We start from the raw sequence: 24,018 nt of genomic DNA, 5'->3' as shown, positions 1-24,018 counted from the left end.
AGGCCGAGATATAAGATCCGTGTAGAAACCGAAATCCATATCCCATGAAGCGCGTAATGAACATAGTGAAGAAGTATAAAAAAAGTATGAAGTTGTCTCGAAGACAACAAAGCATTAAACATGATAAGGGGAAAAGCACAGCTATCAATAGACTCGTATGGCTTTTTCAAGTGGATAGAAGGACATTTTGCGTTGTTTTTTCTTTTTTTCTTTTTTCTTTTTTTTGTTTCCTTTTTTGTGTGGAAATCTTGTTTTCTTTTTCTTCTTTCTTCTTCCTCTTTTTTTCGGGGTTTTTTTTTGGTTTTCTCCCACTCTCTTCTGGTCCTCTGTTTTCAGGAGTGACAAAAAGGCCATGGCCAAAATTCTTGCTTCAGACACGCAAAAAAGATATCAAGCTCGACTGCTAACAACATTGGAATTGTTGGTATTCCGACGAGTGAGTTTCCTTGCAAGAGTCATCGCCTTCTCCCATGTCTTCTTCTTCTCCACGGGGGTCCTGGAATTTGGATCAGGCGATACCGCTCCGGTAGCAAACTGTGGTGGTAGTTCATCTTGATACTTAGCATTGTGTAACGCAAGAACAGCCATCTGACCCAAGAATGACGGATGTTCAAGCAAGTCCTCTAGGCGAACCTTGAGGCCTTCCTGCTCCAGGAGCCAAGTCAGTTGGGCCATGTTGAAAATGTCACCTCCAAGGTCGAAGAAAGATGAGTCAAGCTGGAAGGCGGTTTGAGTATTGAGCTTTTCGCCTAATTCGATATCAACCGTGGTGCTTGAGGCGCGGCTAGGGAGAACCTGGTGCCAGGAGCGGGAGAGGATGTCAGAGTGAACAAGTAGCTCAGCAATGGAGCGAGACTTAAGGTGTGCGCTCAAGAAATGTTCATCCGTAGTACGTGGGAGATCCTCGATGACCTGAGGAGGAAGCGAGCACAGCATGCTTGGAGAGGGAAGAGCAGTTGAAGGATTCGCAATGAGAGACTGAGCGGTTTCGCAGACCATATCGAGGACCCTCTCCGCGAAGTCAGGGAGAATGGGACCCTTCTCGGAGTAGCCCAGAGTTACATTGAGATTGCGCTCATCTGCTGGGCGAGAAACCATTGTTAAGTCCGCAAAGTTGTCGTTGACACCTGCACCGCCCATGCGGTACTTGTTGTTGTCTAGCTCAAGGGAACCTTCGTAGTCAACGTTTTGGTGGAAGACAGATGTGGTGAAGTAAGTCCAGGCTGGCCAGTCACTGCAGTGCTTAATGATTTCGCGGAAGCCCAAAGACTCGTAAGGCATGTTGGAAACTTGCTGGTCTTGAAGGTAGCGGAAGAGTTCCAAGCCAGTCCATCTGTCGTCAAACTTCACACGTACTGGGACGACGTTCACACAAGGGCCCACGGTATTCTCAATACCCGGGACAGTAGCGTTACGACCGCTGATGGTGAGTCCGAAGACGACATCTTGTTGAGCAGACAGCTTAGCGAGAGTTAATGCCCAAGCGGCTTGCATGACTGTAGCAACAGTGACATTTCCAAGAGCTGTCGGCGGGATCTCGATTGTCTTGCGAATTTCAGTGAAAGCGCCAATATTCTGGAACATAGTTGTGCCCTTGCGGCGGACAACTTGTGTCATTTGGGACCCCTTTAAGAGATTTGCCCAGTGGTTGTAGTGATCTGGCCCAATAGTCCCAGGAAGTTGCCGAAGATAGCTGGCATAGGGAGTAACAGGGGGAAGAGGACTACCCTCGTAACCAAATTTGATAGCAGACATGATCTTTGAGAGACAAACACCATCGTATTGGGTGTGCGACAAACGAATCATGATGCGATGCTGATCGCTACCCTTCTTCTTGACAACGTAGAACTGCACGTACTGCTCACCTTCACGGGAACCATATTCACGGTCACGTTGCTGCAAAGTGTTGGTGAACTCGTCAAGGCCACGATCGGTCTCATATACGAAGATACTTGGTCGAATCTTGCGTAGCACAACTTGGAAGAATTGATCATGGAAACAGACAAAAACTGTACGCAGGATATCGAAAGCGTCGACAACCTTCAAACAGCTCTCGCGGAGACGTCGCAGATCCAAAGGCCCATTTCCCTCTAAGAAGAAGTAATTCAACATCCAGCGGGACTTGAATAGGGTGGCAGTCAGTGACATGGCTTGGAAGTCAGTAACAGGGAGAACGTCGGCAATTCCACCCTTGAAAACACCGATCTTAGGGCATATACCACTTTGCAGGGACGCATCGTCCATCGCTTTTGTGGGGCGTAGAACAGATATGCTTTCAGATGATGGGGTTTGGGTCAAGGTAGTAGGTTTACTATCAGAGAAAGCATCGACCTCCTTGTGCGCGGGCTGAAGATCCACATCCAGAATTTGCTGGGTAACGTTGGCAGCGCGGACGGTAGCGAGCATATCTTCAAATACAGGGTTGTTGAACACGTCTGCGACGGTAAGAACAAATCCGTCTTCCCGAGCAGCACTGACCATTTTCATGGCAGTGATGCTGTCACCCCCGAGTTTGAAGAAACTGTCCTGGTGTCTCACCACATTTGGCGATAAACCAAGGGCGGTACTCCAAAGATTCCAAAGTCTCCTCTCTACATCTGCTGAGACTCCCTCCTCACTACATCGTGAGGTCGCAGAGCAGACGCCAGAGTCATCCGCACCTTGAGTTCCTTCCAAGGGGTAAGGCGAGTCGATTCCATCGTCGGGGTGGCCATAGCCCGAAAGCCCAGATGTCTGGATTTGTGGGACCATCAGTTTGCCATCCCTCAACATTTGTCCAATAATTTGATGAACTCGATCATCAATAATCTTTTGAATGGCGACGCCGTCCAGTGCATCTGTCGGGGTTTTGATTTTGTCATTGAACGTGGCCTGCGAGTTGTCCCAATCCGATGCTTGCTCTGATGCTACACCTCCGTTAAATTCGGACGATGAGATAGTCGTCGTCGGGGACTCAATAAAGCCTGTGAAAACATTGGCAATCGTGTCCACAAGAGACTGAGCCATCTCGTCAGAGACAATGTCGTTCCAGTACCGGAGCATGATGCCTTCGGCACCTCGCGAGATGTCTGCGTTGACGGTGACAGCGTACTACGCAGATATTAGAAACAGGATATTGAAGTCTGGGATAACGGAGTACTTACTTCACTAGGATCATGGGCATGCTGCAGGTCGAAAGATAGGCCCTTGTCTTTGGTAGTTCCAGCGACACCATGGTTCTGAATTGACAAGGTGGTGTTGAACAATGTTTGTCCCTGCCAACCAAGCTCATGTTGAATACTGGCTAGAGAGCAACTTTGGTGAGGGATACTGCTGACATAGTCTGCATTAACACGCTTAGAAATGTCAGTGAGAGTCTGGCGAGGAGAAAACTGAACTCGACAGCAGAGCATGTTGATGAAAATGCCGACCATGTCCTGAATCCCCTTGACGGGAGCGTCACGACCGGCGGAAAGATAACCGAAGCATACATCATCCGAGCCAGTGAATTGTTTCAGTACAATTGCCCAAGCAGAAAGTGTGAGATTTGCCAGAGTAACCGAAGACTGCTCACAGAACTTCAGCAGTTCGGAGAAACGTTGAAAGTTCATCAAAATGCCCTTGAGTTCGCGTTTAGGCTGGGAACCAGCACTCGGAGAGATATGACAAGGGCTGACGCCGTCCAAATACTTTTTCCAGTGGCTAAGTGCGTCAACTTGGTTTTGAGTTCGAATAAACTTGATGTAATTACTGAATCGAGGGCCCGCGCCTTCAGGGAGACGATGGTCGTAGGCCATTGTAAGGTCACGTAGTAAGACATCAACACCACCACCATCAATAATGGCGTGGTTAATTTCAAGTTTCACGATTACTCGACCACTGGATGTCTTACAGACAGTGAACTGGTTAGATAATTTGGCAGGGCGCATGGCGTTTAGTTCAGCCATTGAGATACCAGCCAGCTTCTCCTGCACATCGGAGTCAGGGCATTCCACACGTAGAACGTTGTCAGGTATTTTTCTGAAGACAAGCTGATCAAACGATCCGCCACTATAATTGCTGTCAATGAAGGTTGTTCGAAGTACCGGATGACGAGCAACCAATAAGATCCAGGATCGTGCAAGTCTTTCAGCATCCACTTTGCCGCTTCGAGGGTCTTTCATTTCAAAGATGGTATGGAACATGTAAGCAGTGGGATCCCGGAGTTGACTGAGCAAGAGACCCTCCTGCATTGGGGAGCAGGGGTAAATGTCTTGAACCTCATGCTTGTTGCGAATGCTGAGCTTTCGGAAGGTGGTGTTGGTGAGAGTTTGCAAGCCACTGTAGGTGATTGGCAGCAAAGGATAGTCGCTGAGAGTCGGCTCGGGAATCGCGTTGACGAGAGCCAACATATCCTTCTCCAATGTTTGCTTGCACTGCAAGATCCATCGACGAATCTGACCCTCCCGCTGCATCTGGCGGTTATAAGTAAACGCAACATTCAAGCGATCCTTGACAACTAAAGCGGATATCTCAAACAGAGCAAACCGAACAGTCTTCGGACCCATATCGCCCGCAACTGCAAAATCCGAACTGTCAAATACGCTACCTTGATGGCGGAACAGAGAATCTTCACGCTCAAGCTGTTGAAGTTTTCCCAGATAGTTGAAGAGAATCTCCAATGGAACCTCGAAATCATCGCCACTAGCTTGAAGCATGTTTTTCGCAAAGTAAGGGCGACCATTATCGTCAATCTTGCGACGGGTATCTTTGACCCGCTTGATGATTTCCTTGATATCACCTATTCCAGATTAGCAATACGCACCATGAAGGGATAGTTGGAAACTTACCACGGGTTTCATCGACCAGGAGGGGTGCCATTGTGGTGAACCAGCCGACGGTTCTCGACAGGTCCAGATTGGCGTCCCAAGACTCGCGTCCATGACCTTCATTGTAGATAGTGGGGACCTTTCGGTCATCGAAAACACGGCGGAAAGAGTAAATAATAGATGCTAGCAAGACATCTACTGTTTCTGTTCCAAAAATGCCATGACAGTCGTCCAGAATGAATCTAGTGGCATCCTCACTCAAGCTGAACGATTCCATTTTGATATCTCCATAAACGTTGGATGATTCTTCCATACCCCAGTATGAGAGATCGGACTTTTCTGGGTTGAACGGCAGTGACAGGGAGTGATCATGAGTCTTAGACCTGTCGGATTGCATGGCACACCAGCTTTGGAAGGAGAGCGCCTTCTCGTCTGAGAGTGAGCCAGATACAATCATCTCTTCGAGATCCGACAGAATAATTCGCCACGAGACCATATCAACACATAGATGATGAGCCACCAAAAAAAGAACTTGGCCGCCCGTGCGGAGGTTGAAGAGATCAGCTGCGAATATCGGACCACGAACAGGGTCAAGGCATGACTGGCTTTCAGCAACCTTGGGGACCATTGCACGGGTGTCATTGACGGAGTGAACTCTGAAGCAGTAAGACTGATCGACATCCTGTAGAAGAATCTTTAGTGACCGATTGCCCAATAGAAGTAAAAATAGACGTACCTGTGCAGCCTTTTGCTTCCATTTACCATCTTTGCCCTGATCGAAGCGAGCACGGAACATCGAGTGCTGGCTAGTAACAGCCTTGATAGCACGGCGGATGACCTCCCCTTCAACTCTGCGTGAGATGCGGACAGTGATACTCTGATTGAAGCGAGCGGCACCACTGAATGAGGCTGAGGAGTTCATGTAGAGTTTTTGGACAGGAGATAGGTCGAAACCCTCCCCAACTTTCTCCTCACGAATAATGGTGGCAGGAACCTTGGCAGTTGCCACTCGTGCCAGATCCTTCACGGACTTGCTTTGAAGGATGTCGTTTAATGTGACAACGAGACCCTGTTTACGCGCCCGCGAAATGACCGCCATGCCTGTGATGCTGTCGCCACCTAGTCAACTTTGTTAGAATTGCTACTGCTTTCAAGTGTGACCAAGTTCTGTTGAAAACTCACCCAAGCTGACAAAAGATCGGTCCACATTGACCTTCGATAGGGAGATATTCAATACCTGTGCGAACACTTCCTTGATAATCTTGAGAGAGCCATCCTGTTCTTGCTCCTGGGGCTTCTCGTTATTAGGGCCACGTTTCATGGCATCATAGTCTTGCATGATACGCTCGTAAGATTCATCATCAATGTTCTCTAGCCAGGCCGTGATTTTCTTGCGATCCAATTTTCCAGAAACAAGCATCGGCAATTTTTTAATCAAGGCCCATGTCTGAGGCACCATGTAGACTGGGAGTTGAGATTCAAGACTCGCCTGCACTTCCACAAGATCGGAAAGACCATGCTTGCTAAAGTCTTCATCATCAATCAGCTCACAAGGTTTGTCCGAAATAAGCTTCATCTCTGCAGAAATTTTGTTGATAGACATAACAGTAACAAGACGCTGCTTGAGCGGTCCAGTCTTGGGGAGAATGACAACAGCATGACGGACATGATCATTTGCTCCGATACGGTGCTCAATCTCACCAAGCTCCATGCGCTGACCGTGAAGTTTGACTTGGTGATCCTTTCGACTGATGTATTCCACTGAGCCATCGGAGTTGTAGTAACAAAGATCACCAGTCTTGTAAATCCTTCGGGGCCCAGATAGCTGATTCTTGAAATCCTTTGCCCAAGCTGGATTGTCGATGAAAGCCTCAGCGTTCTTTTCAGGATTGTTCATGTATTCTCTGGCAAGAGCCATTCCCTCTAATGCAAGCTCTCCCACAGCACCCAATGGAGTGAGCTTGTGGTGATCATCAGGATCCACAATCCAGGTCAAAGTGCTTGGAATGCCGTACCCAATTCGAGCCGGATCCCGGTGAGACGCAACTTCAGTATCAACCACTGCAAAGACAACAGTCTCGGTGGGGCCATACCCGTTCATCAACTTCACCGAGTTGGCCCATTTGGTAATGACTTCTTGGGTGACCTTCTCACCACCAACGACCATGTGCTTCATGGATGGAATTGATGATGGCTCGATAATACTTGCGATTGACGGTGTAAGGAAAGTCCAATTCACGTTCATACGTCTGATTGCACCAGATACGTCGTTCAGGCGCTCATCTTCGCTTGGAACACAAATACAACCTCCGATCATAAGGACAGTGAGGGTTTCCAAGATAGCGGCGTCAAAGGTCAAAGATGCGAACTGGAAGACGCGTGATGATGGAGTCATATGAACGACTGGGGCGTAGGCTAATATACTGCTAACACAGTTCCGATGCTCGACAATGATACCCTTGGCTCGACCAGTACTCCCGGAAGTGAAGAGTGCATAGGCCATATTGGATGGGGTGACTTGGATGTTGCACCGACTGGAGGTGGGGAGGGATCCGTAGGCTTGCAAAGTTTCTCTGCTGATTGGAATAACAGTCTTGACAACCCTGGTATATTTGTTGCTGTAAGATGGGCTACACAGAATCATGTTGGCTCCAACATCAGCTAAAATCTCTTCATGCCGAGAGGTCGGGTGGTGAGGATCAAGTGGCACATAAGCACCACCAGCGATCAGAATACTCAGCAGGGTGACCATCGCCCAGGTAGATTTATCGAGACAGACGGGAACCATCATCTCAGGTCGGACTCCGCGAGATACCAAATAATTGGCGAATGATGATGCCAAGTCCCAAAGTTCCTTGTAGGTTAGTTCACCATCCCAGCCACACACAGCGGGAGCGTTAGGGGTCTCCACGCATTTCTCGCGAATGAGTTCATGGGCACACTTCTCAACAGCAAGTGGCACACGCTTGTTCCAATCTGCAATGACAAGCTTGTCCTCTGGACTGGCAAGTTCCAATTCCGAAATCTTGGAGATACTTCCCTTGGGAACTGACATAATCTGTTTTAGGATGTGAGCAAACTGCTCAATCAGACGCCTAGCCTGCCAACTGTTGATAACAAGCTCGTCGTGATGAGCAGTGAAGGAGATATTGGTCTTCGAAATTCCACATTCGAGCACAAGTGGGTGGGTAAAAAAGTCCTCGCTAGTCTCGCGTTTTTCATCAATCCAAATGCTGTCATTGAGGTTTCCTTCATTTGGTTGTATAACAAGGAGATTTTGAAAGTTGCATCCAGAGGCAGTGTCGGCATTTATCTGGCGAATGCGCTGAAGACCGGCATGAAGATGCGGAATCATGTCTGTGGTGGACTGGTGGATACTCTCCAAGTATTGCAGAATTGGCATATTGTTGTCGACTTGAATGCGAGTAGGGACAGTAGAGAGAACGGGGCCGGCGATATCACCGACTCCTGGTAGGTCGATATTACGTCCTGACAAAGTCTCTCCAAAGCAGACATCACCGGATGTGGTATGAGTAGCGACCACAATTGCCCACGCGGCTCGGAGAAGGACGGGAACCGTGTAGTCAATGCTGTTGGCGGGCCTGGAAACGGCCATCCTGTGTTGCTGAGAGTTACCAGCACGAAGAGCATCGGCTACGGAATGCTTGTTTTGTGGGAAAGCATTACTGGAGATGTCACTCAAGTAGGACTTCCAGAAAAGGTCAGACTCCGCCATGTCCTTCTTGTTAATGTATTCGATAAAAAGCCCATACGAAGCAGCAGATTCCTTGTTCAAGGAAGCTTTGTAGTTTTCTTCGAATCGACGATATACGAGCGGAATACTCCAACCATCGTAAAGGGCGTGGTGGACAGACCACACAAAGTAGCGAGTACATGATCCATTGGGCTGCACAAGACCATATCCAGTGAGACGAGCGCCGTTATATTTGGGAAGATTAGTGAAGTCACTAGGTAACTTCTCGAAGGACTCAGCATTCACCCATTCGATGGGGTCTTCCTTCAAAACTGCCTGGGCGAAGTTCATGGCATCAGTATGAATAATCCGAGTTCTTAGAATATCAAGATCGACAACAGTCTGCTCCCAGGCCGCTTTGAATCTGTCAAGATCAACGCCGTCAGCAAGCCGGAAGGCGGGCTGGGCAACGTAAGCACCATGGTGCTTTACCGATAAAGTCAAAAGGCCCTCTTGAACGGCGCTGCACGGGTAGACATCCGAAATTGAGTCCTTGGGAATGAGACATCCTTCAATAACTTCATCAAGAAGACCCTCGAGGTCAACACCGGATGGCAATAGAGAGAATGGGTCGAGGGCTTTCTGTACGATTGGAGGGCCTTCCATGGATGATGAGCATATGCCCGCCATATCGATTAAGACTGGACTCTTGAAAATGGTAGCAACGCTAAGGGAAATCCCCTGCGCCTGAGCGGCACCAACTAGGTTCATAGCGGAGAAGGAGTCACCGCCAAGCGCGAAGAAGCTATCTTCATTAGTAACAGACCCAGGTTCAAGGTCTAATATTTGTTCCCACAGAGTTCGGAGTTGGGCGTCAATGCCATCGTCCGAGATGATCGCTGCTTTTCCACCAGTGTTGAAGGTGATATAAGACTTCAAAGTCTCTTTTGACAAAGTCTGGACCATTGAGCGAAGTCGCCTTCGGTCAATCTTGGCCGAAGAAGTGAATGGCAGGTTTCGTAGCGGGAAGAACAGACGCGGCATCATGCTTTGTGGAAGATAATCCGGCAAAGAAGATTTCAATTTCTGGACCGCATCCATGTTAGAAAGCGAGATTGGCAAAAGAAGAGGATCAGCTCCAGGAATTGTGGGCGTGAATTGATCGTTGGTACCTCCCTGATCAGAGGTTTCATCGTGGACGGTGAAGAATGCTGCGAGACCTTTGGCAACTGTTTTCTCCTGGGGAACAACAACATCAACAGCAACTTGAGAACCCTCAGGAAGACATCGGGTGCATTGCTGTTCTATTTCTTCGAGTTCAATGCGCTGGCCGTTGAATTTGATTTGAGTATCCTTTCGGGAGATGAATGCAAGGGTACCATCGCTGTTGTATCGTACTAAGTCACCGGTGCGATACATGCGGTCACTGCGCTTGAATATGCCGTGTAGGCCAGAATGGTGGCTCCACACAGGATCTTCAACAAAGGCAGCTTTAGTTTTATCCGGATTGCCAAGGTATTCACGGGCAATGTTGCTGCCCTCTAACAGCATCTCACCAACAGCTCCAACTGGAAGTAGGCGGTTGTAGTTGTTGGGATCCACAATCCAAACTCGACAATTAGCGGCAGTACCAATTGATGTAGGGTCATCGTTGACACGTCTCCCCTCCCAGTCAACCTTGACCCCAACTGTGGCAACGACTGTGGCTTCAGAGGGACCGTAAGCATTGATAACAAACCGGTCACCCCACCGATCGATGTGATGGGCGGGCATCTTTTCTCCTCCAGTTATAATGGTCTTCAGGGTGGGCACAGTCTTTGGTTCCAACGTGTTGACAATTGCGGGCGGCGAGGCCATATAGTTAGCCTCCATGCGGCGTATCGCACCTCCGAGATTATTCATGCGCTCCTCTTCACTAGGGACACAGACGCAGCCGCCAGTCATCAAAGTCATCATCACTTCGAGGATACTGACATCGAAAGTGTAATTGGAGAATTGCAAAGCGCGAGTTGCAGAATTCATATGAAGAGCGTCCATCATGGCTATGGCGGTTGTACTCAGGGCCAAGTGCTCGACCACAGTTGCTTTTGGCTTTCCAGTAGTTCCAGAGGTAAATATAGCATAGGCGGCATTTGCTGGAGTTGGCCGCCTACCAGGAAGGGCAAGAGGCGACTCAGGAAGCTGGGAGATAGTGTTTTGTGAGACTGCAAAGGCCTTGGTACAAAGCTTGGACATCTTCGACTGTAAGTTAGATGAACAAAGCACTAAATCAGCTCCAATCTCATGAATCAACATTTGAAGCCGGGAGTCAGGGTGGGTTGGGTCAATAGATACGAAAGCTCCACCGGCTTTGAGAACTGCCAACTGAGCAACGATCGACCAAGCGGATTTCTCAAAACATAACACAACGAAGACCTCAGGTTTAATACCAAGGTTGATGAGATAGCGAGATAATCTGCTTGATGTGATCTCAAGCTGCCCATAGGTGAAGTTTTTATCCCAGGAGGAGATTGCCTCGGCTCGTGGGTGCTGGAGTGCTTGCTGTTGGATAAGTTCGTCTGCACACTTTTCAACTCGTGGGGGTGTCACCGCATTCCAATCTCGAATTTGACGACACGAGCGCTGAGACAGGAGATCTAAATCACCAATTGCGCGTTTGCGAGGGTCAACCGAGATGATGTTGTTGAGAATTTGGTCAAAAGTGTCGATAACGTGGGTAACTTGAACGGATGTGAGGGTCTCGGTAGAATAGCTGAAATGAATCTCAGCAACAGAAGGTGAGACTTGAGCTGTGACAGCGACATTGTAGGCTTTTGAAGTTGCACTGTCACGAGCTCGACGCTGTGGGAGTGATGGTACAGCGCGGTAGGTCAAAAGCGTGTTGAAAACATTCGCATCGTCGAAGCCAAGCTGGTGCTTGACCACGGTCAGGTCGATAAAATGATCCTGTCGCTTTTCAAAATCGGTTTTAAGTTGCTGCAGAGTTTCGTTCATGTTGCGGTCGTTATTCAACATGATGCGAACCGCAGAAATGGATTCGGCGTGATCGGCATCTGAAGCGGAATATCCGAAGCAAATGTCATCATTCCCAGTGTAGCATCGAAGAACCAAGCCCCATGCGATTTGAAAGAGAATATCCACAGATACGCCGGCTAGTCGACTGAATGCATGTAGTTGATGGGTCTGCTTGTTGAGGGTACGAGTCGATCGACCTTTTTTGCTGGTGTCGTGGGAGATAAGAGGAAAGTTGCATGGCTCAATGTCCGCCAAATATTCTTTCCAGAAGTCAAAGTTTGTATTGGAGAACGACTGGCGGGAGGCACTTGCTCCTGACTGCATTCCCATCCAGTGCTTAACATCAAACGAAGCAAGGGTTGTGGGGGAGAGGTTGAGAATCTCGTCAGTTAAGCGCTGGAAGTTAGTTTTGCCAAGTGGGGTCAGTGGGACGGATGAAATGGGAACATAAAGACTCGGAACCTTGTTATTAGGCATTTTGGTGCCCAAATAAATGTGCAACGCTGCGATAGTGCTCTTAAACTCAGCATCTGGAGACTGGACAACTTCCTCGCCAGCAGTTGCGGTTGCATCGTCAGAAAGACAGACGAAAGCAATGAATCTTTCATCGAACTCGAAAGGCACATTGTGAACAATACCACGACGCTTGCCTTGGAAAAAGCTCCGGATGCCTTCTTCAACACAAAGGCGATCTGAGCATGGGGAATATTCACGATCGACTTTCTTGGCACCCAAATAGACGAGAGACCCATCTGCGTTGTACCTTACGAGGTCTCCAGTCTTGAAGAATCTGCGAGTAGAAACCTGATCTATTTCAGATCTTCCTTCAACACTGGCTAGCCAAGATGGAGTTTGGAAGAAGTCGTCAGACTGCGCCTGGCCTAGATATGAAGAGCCAAGAACAGGGCCTTCTATGGCCAGTTCGCCAACAGCGCCAACAGGAACGAGGGCGTTATGATTTGCAGGATCGATGACCCAGGCGACACAGCAGGTTGCTGCCCCAATAATAGTCGGATCCAATCCAGGGAGGAGTGGGATATGGAATGAGGAGGATGAGGTTTCTGTGGTCCCATAGAAGTTGTGCAGTTGAAGATCGTCCGCTTGCCAGATTTGAACTTTCCCATCTGAAGTCGCCTCACCAAACATTGCCAAGGTCTTCAAAGTTGGTACATCTTTTGGAATCAGAAAACTTGCAACAGTGGGCGTCATACAAGCGACATTCACGTGGAGATCGTTGATGGATGTGAGAAGATTGGATGGCTTTCCATCGAAGGGAATGCAAACGCAGCCACCACACATAAATGTCCCAAATACCTCTAGGAGAAAAGTATCGCTAGTTTGGGCGGCAAATTGAAGGACTCTTGAGACATCGTTGATACGCATCGATGATGCAAAAGCTTGTGCTCTTGTCATGATTGCCCTGTGGTCAAGGACAACGGCTCGGGGAGATCCCGAAGTTCCCGCTGTGAATGGCACATATGCGGCATCAGTTGAACAAGCAGTAGGCGAGAGGTGGTCATCATTGAGATATTCTAGCAATGATTCACTAACGGGGATCACGTATGGAACGCTTTCTTCGAGCACGCTAGCTTTTTCAGGGGAAGCCAGTGCAACTTGAACCGAGTTCTCGACGATCCACTTTTCAATCAGCGTCATAGTTTTTGGGCTGTCAACGGGGATGCATCCACCACCAGCTTTCATGACTGCAATGACGGACACAATGCTCCAGAGCGATCTGTCAAAAGCTGTGGGAATCAAGCTTCCGACGCCTACTCCGAATGTAACGAGATAACTGGCAAGTCGTGAGGAGTATTGATCCAGCTTGGCATATGTCAATGTACCATCCCAAGAAGTTACCGCCAAAGCATCAGGCTTTCTTGCAGACATGGCCTGAATGGATTGATGTGCGCAATGATCGGTGACTTTGGGCGTCGTTCTGTTCCAAGAACGGATATCAGTCTTATTAGTGGGACTCGTGAAATCAATATGGCAGAGGCGATTCTCCATTTCACTCATTATACTCTCCAAGCACTGGATGTACGTATTGGCGACGTTGGAGGCTTGCAGATCAGAGAGGGTCGTGGTCCAGTAATTGAGATCGATAGTGGCCTGAGCATCCGTAGCTTCGATGTTTATAAAAACAGGGAATTCCGCCGGGTCATGAATTGATCCGACTTCCACACACTCAATATCGCTGCTCACGGCGTCCTTGGCACTGGGCAGGCGGCGGTATGATACACCCGAGTTGAACAAGTTCGCATCAGATAGCTTGAGAGCATGTTGAATGTCAATCAATGAGGTGTGTCTGAAGGGGAGACTGTCCATGTAATCATCTTGAATGTGTTGCAGCACATCACTCAAGATTGAATCACTCGACATCTTCATGCGGCATATCATCAGATTTATAACTGGTCCAACAGCTGATTGGATTCCATCGACTGAAACATCCCGTAAAGATGCCATATAGCTAAAGCAGACGTCATCACAGCCACAGAACAAACGCAGGGTCAAGCCCCATGCAGCATTGAAAGCGTTGGAAAGAGTAATGCCTTGCTTTTCACAAATTTTCTGAAGCTGCGACAACGACTCAAATTTCACAGGGATTGATCGCAAGTTCTGCTCTTGAGAGATTTCGCCATCTGTCAGGGCTGGAAAAAGGCATGGCTTGGCGCCTGCAAGGTATGAGCGCCAATAGTTGATGCTAGCTTTTTGTGGGGCATCCTGAAGGAATTGGATGTAGTCTTTAAACAGTGGCTGACGAATTTCCTCGAGTCTTCCGGCGTATGCCAGTTGCAGGTCGCGAAGCATGATGGAAATAGAATTACCATCCATAGCTGCGTGGCTAATCTCAATGCGGCAAAACAATCTATCGGTGGAAGTCTGACAAATGCTGAACCGGTAGGCAGGGGAGAAGCCATTGTATACCTTAGGCTCCTGCGCATCGAACGTAGCCAGCACATCACTGTCTCCCGAAGACTGGAGATAGACTGGAATGGCATCATAATGTTTCAAGACAACCTGGGAGAATGGATCCCGTGGAGTGAGGTTCTCAACAAAGATGGTCCGGAGCATGGCATGATGAGACACCACCTGAGACCATGCTTGAGCAAGGCGGTCTACATTTGGTGCCGTAGATCCAGTGCCCCGGATCTCAAATGTATCATGGACGGCATAATAGGACTTATTGCGCGACTGACCGAGTAATATGCCTTGTTGCATGCGTGAGCAGGGATATATATCCTCGACAATATCTGGAGATTCAATTCCGAGGGCCGCAAACTTCTCGTACATTAGCCTATTGAGGCTGCCGTAGTCCAGAGAAAGCATCGGGAAAGAACTCAAAGTCAATCGCGGTGACATGACTGACAGTTCCTCTGAAAGATTGGTAAGCTGCTTTTGGCAGTTGCAAACCCAGGTGCGAATGCGATTCTGATGCTGCATGTTTTTATTGAACGAGAAGGTGAAGCGAATCTTACCCGCAACCACCATGGCAGAGATCTCAAACAGGCCAAAGCGAGGAGTGACCCGGCCAAAGTCAGCGGCATCGCTACCCTGTCCAGTCTCACCAGCCATCTGATCCACGAGTTGGAAAAGACCGTCTTTCCTCTGTAAATCCCGGTGTTGACCCACATAATTGAAAGACATTTCGAAGGGATGAGGGTATGTTCCACACTGGGGGCCCGCGATTTGCAGAACACGGCTTGCGAAATCAGACCGACCGTTATCAGAAACCCTTCGACGTTGATCTTTGACTTGGATGAGGGTATCAACAGCATTTTCAGCGTTGAACTGATTGACAGATATCGGGTGAAGGATAGTGAACCAGCCAACAGTGTGTGAGATGTCGATTGAAGAGTCCCAAACTTCACGGCCATGACCTTCATTGTAAATAACCGGGAGAGAGCGATCCTGAAAAGATTGGCCAAAGGAATGCAGCATTGATGCCAGGAAGAGATCGATTGGCTCAGTATCCAGAGCTCTGTGGCACTCGAGTAAAATAGACGTGGAATGGGCTTCGTCAATTTCGAAGGTTGCGCAGTCTACATCACCGTATGTGGTCTCGCTGTTTTGAAGTCCCCAATATCCAAAATCGATGCTGGGGAGGGGTTCAGACGGCGCTTTCTCCTCGGCGACCAGGTTTCTGGAATGCTCCTCCTGAAGACGACACCATGTTTGGAACGGAAGGGATCCATCGTCAGAGGTAGACTTTTCAGGATTCAACAGTAAGTCTTCCAGGTCCTCCAAGATAATCTTCCAAGACACAATGTCAACCACAAGATGATGTGCGGTCATCGAAAGGACAGGGGACTCAGTTTCGTCGTTTGTGCGGAAGTAGTCCACAGCAAGCAATGGCCCATAGAAGCAATTGATGCTGGACTGGCTCTCCGCAACCATCGGCTTAATGGCGTTCATACTGGTGACAGTGTGAGCGCGCCATCTGTAGGAGCCCTTGATGTCCCGAGTAATTCTCTGAGAAGTTGCCGTAGATTCAGGGGTCTTATCAAATCGGGCTCGAAGCATAGAATGCCGAGATACCAAGATCTCAATTGCTCTCAGCAGTGTCTTCTCGTCTAGAGGCTTGCTCAGGCGGGTTAAAATGCCCTGGTTGAAGTGACCTTGCCCTTCCTTTCGAAGGCCAAAATGGAGGACTTGAATAGGTGACAGTTTGAAAGGCTCATCAACAGCTTCTTCATACGTCGTACTGTGGTCGATTGGCTTGGCACGGGTAGCCAGCTCACGGATGGACTTACTCCGAAGCACATCCTGGACAGAAAGACCGATTCCGCGCTTTTTAATTAGTCCAATGCAGGTCATCGCCGCGATAGAGTCTCCACCAAGTGCCAAGAAGCTCTCATCCAAGCTGACAAAGCCTGGCGGGATATTCAAGACGCGACTGTACACTGCGGCAAGCTTATCCTCTGTCTCATTCGCAGGCTGGGATGACTCAGGGTCAATCGAGGGACTTGAAATTGCCTGCCCAATATCAGGATCCGTTTCCATGGCAGTCACCCAGGCCGCGATGCCTTTTCGGTCGAGTTTTCCGGAAGGTAAAAGGGGAAGTGCTTCGACACACAGCCAGGTTGCAGGTACCATGTACGTTGGGAGGCACGCCGCAACTCTTTCGCGTATCGAAGGGACAATCTCTGCCTTCCTTGATGCTGAAACCAATCGCAGAGTTTCAAGGTCTTCTTGCGATTTGTTGGCCAGTAGTCCGGCGAGGGAGATCACCGCAGCTAATCTTCCTTTGGAGAATCCAGTCTTGGGAAAGAGAACTGAACAGTGAGTCACCTGAATGTCTTTGCTCAATTGTGTTTCAATTTCACCGAGTTCAACTCTTTGACCGTGAACCTTCACCTGTGTATCTTTGCGACCGATGTAATTCATCGCACCCGTGTCGGAGTTATACCTGACCAGATCTCCGGTCTTGTAAAATCTTCGATTGTTGACGCCTCTTCGGTCCATTTTCGTCCAAGCAGGGTCATATATGAAAGACTCGTTTGTTTTCTCGGGGTTGTTGACGTAGCATCGGGCTAATGTTGGACCTTCCAGCACCAGTTCACCTGGGCAGCCAACAGGGACCAGTTCGTCGTGGTTTTCAGGGTTTACGAGCCACGTCCGCACGCCGACTGGCAGGCCAATATTTTTGCAGTCGGTCTCAGGTGTTACCCCGGTGTTCAGAACGGACGCAACACCGGCCTCAGTAGGTCCATATCCGTTGACCAATTTGATTTTGGACCAAGTTGCCAGTTGAGACTGCGACATTGCCTCTCCAGCCAGCACAAGACCCTTCAAACTGGGCACCGTTTCAATTTCAATAAAGCTGATGAATGACGGGGTGAAGCACGCCTGATCGACTCGCATTTCATTAATTGCGCCCACGATATCATTCAAACGCGCCTCCTCGCTGGGAATGCAAATGCATGCGCCATGAATCAATGGAGTCAAAGTCTCTGCAAGACTAGCATCGAACGTATGCGCCGCAAATTGTAGACATCTTGATTCCCTGAAGACGAGGAGACCAGCACCATGAGCCATGGAGCTTGAAAGGAACGCGCGGTGCTCCAAGAGGGTTCCCTGGGTAATGTGTAAGAAAAAGGCATTTTAAGGTATTTTGACAAGTGAAAACATACCTTCGGCTCTCCCGTTGATCCAGAAGTGAACAGAACATAAGCAGCATTTTGGCTGGTTACCCCAGATGCAAGGTCGACCCCAAGTGCCGGGTCTGTCAAACGATCCATTGCGTCGGTGCAAAGAGGAATTAAGGTTTTTACAATGGGCCGGAGAGTGTCTGCACGGCTCTCCGAGCACAACGCAACCGACGCCTTGACGGATTCAATCAGACGTTGCAGGCGGGAGGTTGGGTGTGTAGGATCCATAGGGACGAAGGCGCCACCGGCTTTCATAACGGCCAGCATGGCGACAATATTCCATTTCTGTACATCGTAAGTTAAGAACCAAAATCTAGAGGGACCTTTCACTAACCGATTTATCAAAGAGCAAGGCTACTCGAGCTTCAGGCCCCACACCTTGCATGCGCAAGTGACATGCAAGTTTCGAAGCGAGCTCATCGAGTTCTCGATATGTTAAGCTCCCATCCCAAGCGCAGACAGCCTCTCGGTCCGGACCTCTCGTCACCTGGTCATGAATAGCATCATGGATGCAACGGTCATACAACTTTGGGGTGTGAGAGTTCCATTTTTGAATTCGCTGCCAGTCATTCTCCGAGAACAAATTAAGCTGGCTAATAGCGGGGTTCTCGGTAGAGAGGGCTTTGGCAAGGATCGCCTCAAAAATGTTTGCAACACTCTTCATTTGTTCCCCAGACATATCACCATTCCGCCACTCAAGGAAGATATTGATATCGCGACGCAATACCTTCACATGGAGTCGAACTTGGCACTGGTACAACTTCATATTAGACTCTGATGGTATACAACAAAAGGAGGGAAAGCATGGAGTTATTGCAAATAAACGCACCTTTTCGGGCAGAGCAGTTGCCAGCATGGGCTTGGAGCAAGACGTTTCTGGCGCCTTTCTGTATGTACGCAACATCAAAATGGTGTTGAAGGGCATGAAGCTATCCGGAGTGGTCTCCATATTGCCACCACGGAGCTGCTTGCCTCCATCATTTCCCCGCAATCTATCTACAATTTGCTGGATTGTGTCTGTTTCACCAATCGCTAGTCGGACGGTGGAGAGGTTGGTAATATTTGACCGCTGTACAGGTTGTCGGGAAGAAATGGAGTCACTATCGATGTGTTGATAACCGAAACAAATATCCTCGGTGCGGAGATAGTAGTGGAGGACCAGGCCCCAGGTGGCCTGCAGCAACGAGTTCAAGCGACCTTCGTGCCATGCGGTTAATAACTGCGCATTTTGCGAAGTCGTCGGTCTGGTTTTCATGGAAACTGGGCGTTTCGGTCCGTCAACCGCAGTAGCGAAGCGAGGAAGGTAGCATTGCGAGGATTGTGCCATGTTGTCGGAGTAGGTGCCTATAAAGATTCCAATTGATCACTTCTCTCCGCTTTCGTTTCTTCTGTTAAGCAGCTTTTTTCAATAAGATTTTTCGAAGCTGTTAACGAAGGAGGGCGAGTGTTAGAAGAATAATCCTCGAATTAGGTTGGATGTGAATAAATTAGATCCAAAAGAGAGGTTATCTTCGACACAGAGACCCGCGAAATCGGATGTCTCAGTGGCTTTAAAAGAAATGTGACTTTATTTTTATTTATTTTTGAATTTTTCTCTCTTAATCTGAGTGCTAAAATAGTTACGCCATCGGTAATCGGTCATCAGGACTCCATGCAGCATGGCCATGCTCCCGCTAGTTCGCCAACAGGTTGTATGTATGAAAATACAGTAATACGGCGCTCGGCCCAATGGTACTGCTTGGGAGAAAAGTCGCAATTTCTGGATCCTCCATGTATCTTCCTTGCATCAAGTTCAGATCTAGATGAGGAAGGGTTGGAGACGCCACGGTAGATGGAGCCAGTGCGGGTCAAGTAGTGGAGCCAGTATCCTAGCCCCTGTGGGACCGAGTCAGACAGCATAAGGTACTCTCGAAATACAGCCGAGCAGCAAGATTAGAGCACTCATAGGCCCGGGGCTCCATGATTCCGACGGAAGAATAAGGCCTAGAAAGACTAAGACACAATAATCATAATAATAATAATCCTAATCATATTTGAATTTGAATTTAAATGAAAATTACAGTAGAATACAAACGGGGAAAAACCGAACAGTTATTGCGAAAACAAAACTAAAATAGAAATGGAAAACCCTGCCCAAACTAGGTAGCAGAAAAAAATTTGAGAAAGAAAAATTCGACACAAAACACCACGCTGCAGGGGTATAACTTCACTATGACCGTTTAGGAAGGCCTTCGAGTGTAATATTTCACCTTGTGTGTTGAACGCCTTGGACGCGGTAGATTTATTCTTTTTTTCGTTATGAATTTACACCTTGACACATCTCTAGCCTTTCTTTCACTGGGTTATAAATCCACTCGCAATCTCCCGATCAGGATGACCCCTTGTCTGCAGTCTCGAACGTGGGTTCAGCAAGGCAGGACGCCAGGCTGTCAACAGCCGTGATCTTGCCATTGGGGCCGCGCCACCATTGTCATCTAAGACGGCGCGGGATTTTCCTCACATTCCTTTCTAATTCTCTCATCTATAGTTGCTAGTCGTCAGCTGGCGATGTGCTGATGCTGATACCAATGACGCCGATGGTTTCTAGAAGATGCATAGGGTTTAAAACATTTTCAAGAACAGGTACATCAAATCCCGGATTAGGGAATGATTCTCCAGCTCTTTCTTAATGTAAAATATACTGGATTAAGAATATGTAGGGTCCAGCATCAACCATGCATTGATCAGTCTATAATTCACTTCACAAGATCTCAACACGATTACATTTTGTTACACCGACTGGATGTGCCCAAGCTGCACGCACACATGGCAGAAAGTCTCCACCTTGATCAGGGCCTCACCTGTCTCCGAGCTGGACAGATCCATTGCGGCTGTTGTAGTCTGTGCTCTGCACAAAGCATAAGGCTCTTAGCATCAGCAAGGTTTCTCTAATACGGGTCGGGGAGATCTATGATTTACCGCGCACCTGATTGACAAAGTGGAGGCGTAGCGGTGATCATAATCGAGACATGGTGTTCTGATCACTCCATTCGCCTCGCATAATTGTCCCATTTGGATTCTCCGGAGTGTCACCGTGATCTGCAACTTTAGTAAATGACTTGTGGGTGGGGGGAGTTGCAGTCGCAATCGCTTGGAAGAGGGAGTTAGTCGAGTAGTGCACCAAAATACTTGTTAGAACACATCCCTTTCTGTATCTGACGGCCAGAACTCTTCTTTCACTCCCACTAAAACCGGATTAATAGTTCGGGTAAGGTTGCCGACTAATAAGACTCGGGTTAAGACAATAAATCACGGTAATTAACGCTATTGGTTATAGTTGGGACTGGAAGTCTAGCTCATGTCACGAGACCAGCATTAAGTATGGGACTGACCATGTCCACGCATGTACTTGGTACTTAGAGGAGACTTGTGGTGTTTGTGGCGCAGGTCACTATGGCCCAACGAAAGCGCCCCTTTCACACTTCCAAGTCAACCTTGGAAGTTCTGCAAGGGCGTCGTCAAATGGCTGATTGCGGGTCTATCCGACGGGGCCCGTCCACATTTAACCAGTGGTCGCTCGGGACAACAAGTGCCCCGACCATCTTCGGGCTGTCATATTATTCTATCCCTAGAAGATACATCACCTTGCAAAAAAATGACTCTTTTATTAAAAAGAGGGGGGGGGATAGATAAAATTCATAATCTATAATTCAATAGCCCCGCGCATAAAGAAGGAGCAGCCCTTTGCTTCCCCCACAGCTATTCAAACACTGCCTAGGACCTAGAACAGAATACTAAAATCTATGTCGATGTCATTATTCCAGAAATGCGGCACACAAAAAGCATGGTCTCTGTTGAAGAATGTAGCTCGCCAACAATTCTCCGTCCATGTGGCGAAGTTGATTTCCCTGTATCCTTTCATTGACTGTTGTTTGATTTTCCCTGGTTTAGTTAGGGTGTGATCGTCAATAGCAAACAAGCTTGCCTTGTAAATCATTCGTTACCAAATCCCCGACCGCTGTCGCGGCTTTAACCTCATCCCACCCCCTAGTGAGGCGCCCGCCTCGGCCGACATTCGCAAGCCTTGGAACTCGCCACATCCAGTAAGTGGTGCCAATTGGATGGTCTCTCGACGCCTGGAACGCAATGGCTTAATCCACAAACCGGTCCGAAGGAATGGGGATGAGCTGTATGTGCTTGAAACTAGTAAGACGAGCCGATTGTACTAAGTGGAGAGTCCGAAGCCCGACGAACCATTCGGGAAGCAGAAGGGGACGCTCTATGGGGAACACTGAGGGAACACTAAACTCTCTAGTTCCCGCGACGGTTAAGGCCCGCGTAAACCCAGTCCTCCACTAGTGGCACAGAATAATAGCGAACAAATCGAATTATACACTGTGATCAACCACTAGACATGATCAATCGAGATCGCCCGATATGACATTGGATTCAAAAATTCAAAATGAAGTCCAATTGTTTGTTTGTTTGTTTGTTTTTTTTTTCATGTGCAATGGATGAGAAATTCGCGGAAGAATGGAACAAAACAGATTTGGAATTGGGGGAGGGGACATTGTGGGTTCTGGGGTAAAAAAGTACCATGACTGATTCCACATTGCCACCCATCAACCACGCTTTTTAAGGAGAATCCGGACCCCCTTGGACATCTTGCATACGCCTCGCTTACGAGGTTCTGGGTTTGTAGCTGTACGTACGTATTCCAAAGCACAAAGGCTGGGCCCTCGGGGAACTTCCACGTCGCCATGCGCATTTCTTGCCATCCCCAGTCGTGATTAGAATTGATCGGATGTTGCGTCAGGAGCAGCAAGCGCTTAGTCTTGGTTTTATTCCATAGCCAGTCGAGCAAGCAGACTTAGAGTAATCATTCGCCAAATATATCTAAATATGGAAATAGCACATCCGGGCCTCGCCCCCACTGGTGAGTTTTCACAAAAGCAAATCCCGTAGTTGACAGGTTGATCTACCTGTGGACTGTTAGTGGAGTAGTAACGAAAAGCACCCGAAAACGAGAAAAAAAAGAAGATAGAAAAGAAAAGAAAAAAAACTAAAACGAAGATATCGTCGGTAATCGTGGAAATTGGGAAACAACACAACGGGCTCGGATCATATAGATGAGATATTAAAAATAAAGGAACCTAAAATAAAATCAATGTATTTGAAGGTATTTGATTACGCCACGAGTTCCAGCTTCCACGCAATCTGGAAGAAACAATTGTTTAGTGTTCTCCGTATTCTCAACTCCTCGAAAGCTGTGGGTAGATCCCAAAGCACAATCAACTAGCTACACCTGACACATAACTCACATCTACACCGAGAGTCTAGTCATACACCAAGAACCGTAGAGTTGGGCATCATATTGTCTGACCTGAAGTCCTGATTCTATGCAGTCAACGAAGGTTATGTAAAAGCTTCCTACCAGCTGCATTGTTTCAAAGGGTCATGTCATCGGGATCATCCAAGGGATCTTCAGGATCATAAATTATACAGATGAAAGGTATAACCCTCGCATAAATGCTGGTTTAATTACCTTCGGCAGATATGGGCTTAACCTAACTAGGGGGAGGGTCTTTTGACCGTCTCCAGAGGCAAAATGCTCATTGGCCCGTCACTACAATATTGCTGCAAGGTTGCTCGGGATTCACCTCGTGTTGGTCCGACGATCCACCGGATGAGATCACTTGTATGAACTTTTAATCTAATTTTTCCCCTATCCCCCATGCTAAACTATTACCCAGGCAAGCTTACTCTTCCCTACTATTATTTGATTCACTCCAGGGGGTCGAGCTCTATTGATGCTGCTGCATCTGCGTCCCCCCACATCCCCAAGGAGAGGAGAAAAGGAACCAATTAACAGCCCATGGACAGGGGATAAATTGGCCCCAGCGGGCTATGGTAGAGGAGAAAAACGGAAAAACCCCCCGAAATACAATGCGTGCAGAAAATCCACTGGGGTAAACGCGAGAGGGAAAGGGAGAAAATAAAAAATAAATTGGTAAAGTAAAAAGAGAAAACCCTGAGAACTAGCCAGCAGTGCCGCCTAATGTAGACCCTAAAAAATAATACCACAAATAAAATAAAAAATCCGAAATAACCATGCCATCAGACGGCATCATCGGTAAAGGACTTTTTCTTAAAAAGAAAAAAATAAGAAAAAGAAAAAGAAAAAAAAAAAAAAAAAAGAAAAGGAAAGGAAGGCGAAAAAAGGTCAGTGTAAGGTTGCATTGAATGCCCACTAAGTTGCAGGAACCAAACAGGCATTTCCTATAGGAGTTCAGGGTGTACCTCTCCTGGATGCACTGTAGTAAGCTCCTGCAGAGGGATAATGCGCCTTTAGAGCCTGAAAGTCCTTTTTGGATGTATCTGATCTAGACCACAA

The 24,018-nt window shown here is 48.0% G+C and overlaps 1 protein-coding gene across 1 annotated transcript; it reads right to left on the bottom strand.

Moving 5' to 3' along the window:
• Nucleotides 1-390: 390 nt before the first annotated feature.
• nrps1 (uncharacterized protein) lies at nucleotides 391-18,972 on the bottom strand (the record flags this gene model as incomplete). Its single annotated transcript, XM_056921450.1, has 8 exons — nucleotides 391-3,090; nucleotides 3,144-4,759; nucleotides 4,809-5,469; nucleotides 5,524-5,906; nucleotides 5,970-17,571; nucleotides 17,628-17,930; nucleotides 17,980-18,396; nucleotides 18,475-18,972. The coding sequence occupies 8 exons, from the start codon at nucleotides 18,970-18,972 to the stop codon at nucleotides 391-393; spliced, it is 18,180 nt and encodes a 6,059-aa protein (XP_056779487.1).
• Between the last annotated feature and the right edge of the window lie 5,046 nt (nucleotides 18,973-24,018).

Source organism: Penicillium angulare (assembly GCF_028827245.1).
Source record: "Penicillium angulare strain IBT 27051 chromosome Unknown utg000004l_segment0_segment0, whole genome shotgun sequence".
Classification (NCBI taxonomy): Eukaryota; Fungi; Ascomycota; class Eurotiomycetes; order Eurotiales; family Aspergillaceae; genus Penicillium; species Penicillium angulare.
Note: the sequence above shows the minus strand (reverse complement) of the source record. Positions and strands in the feature narration are given on the sequence as shown.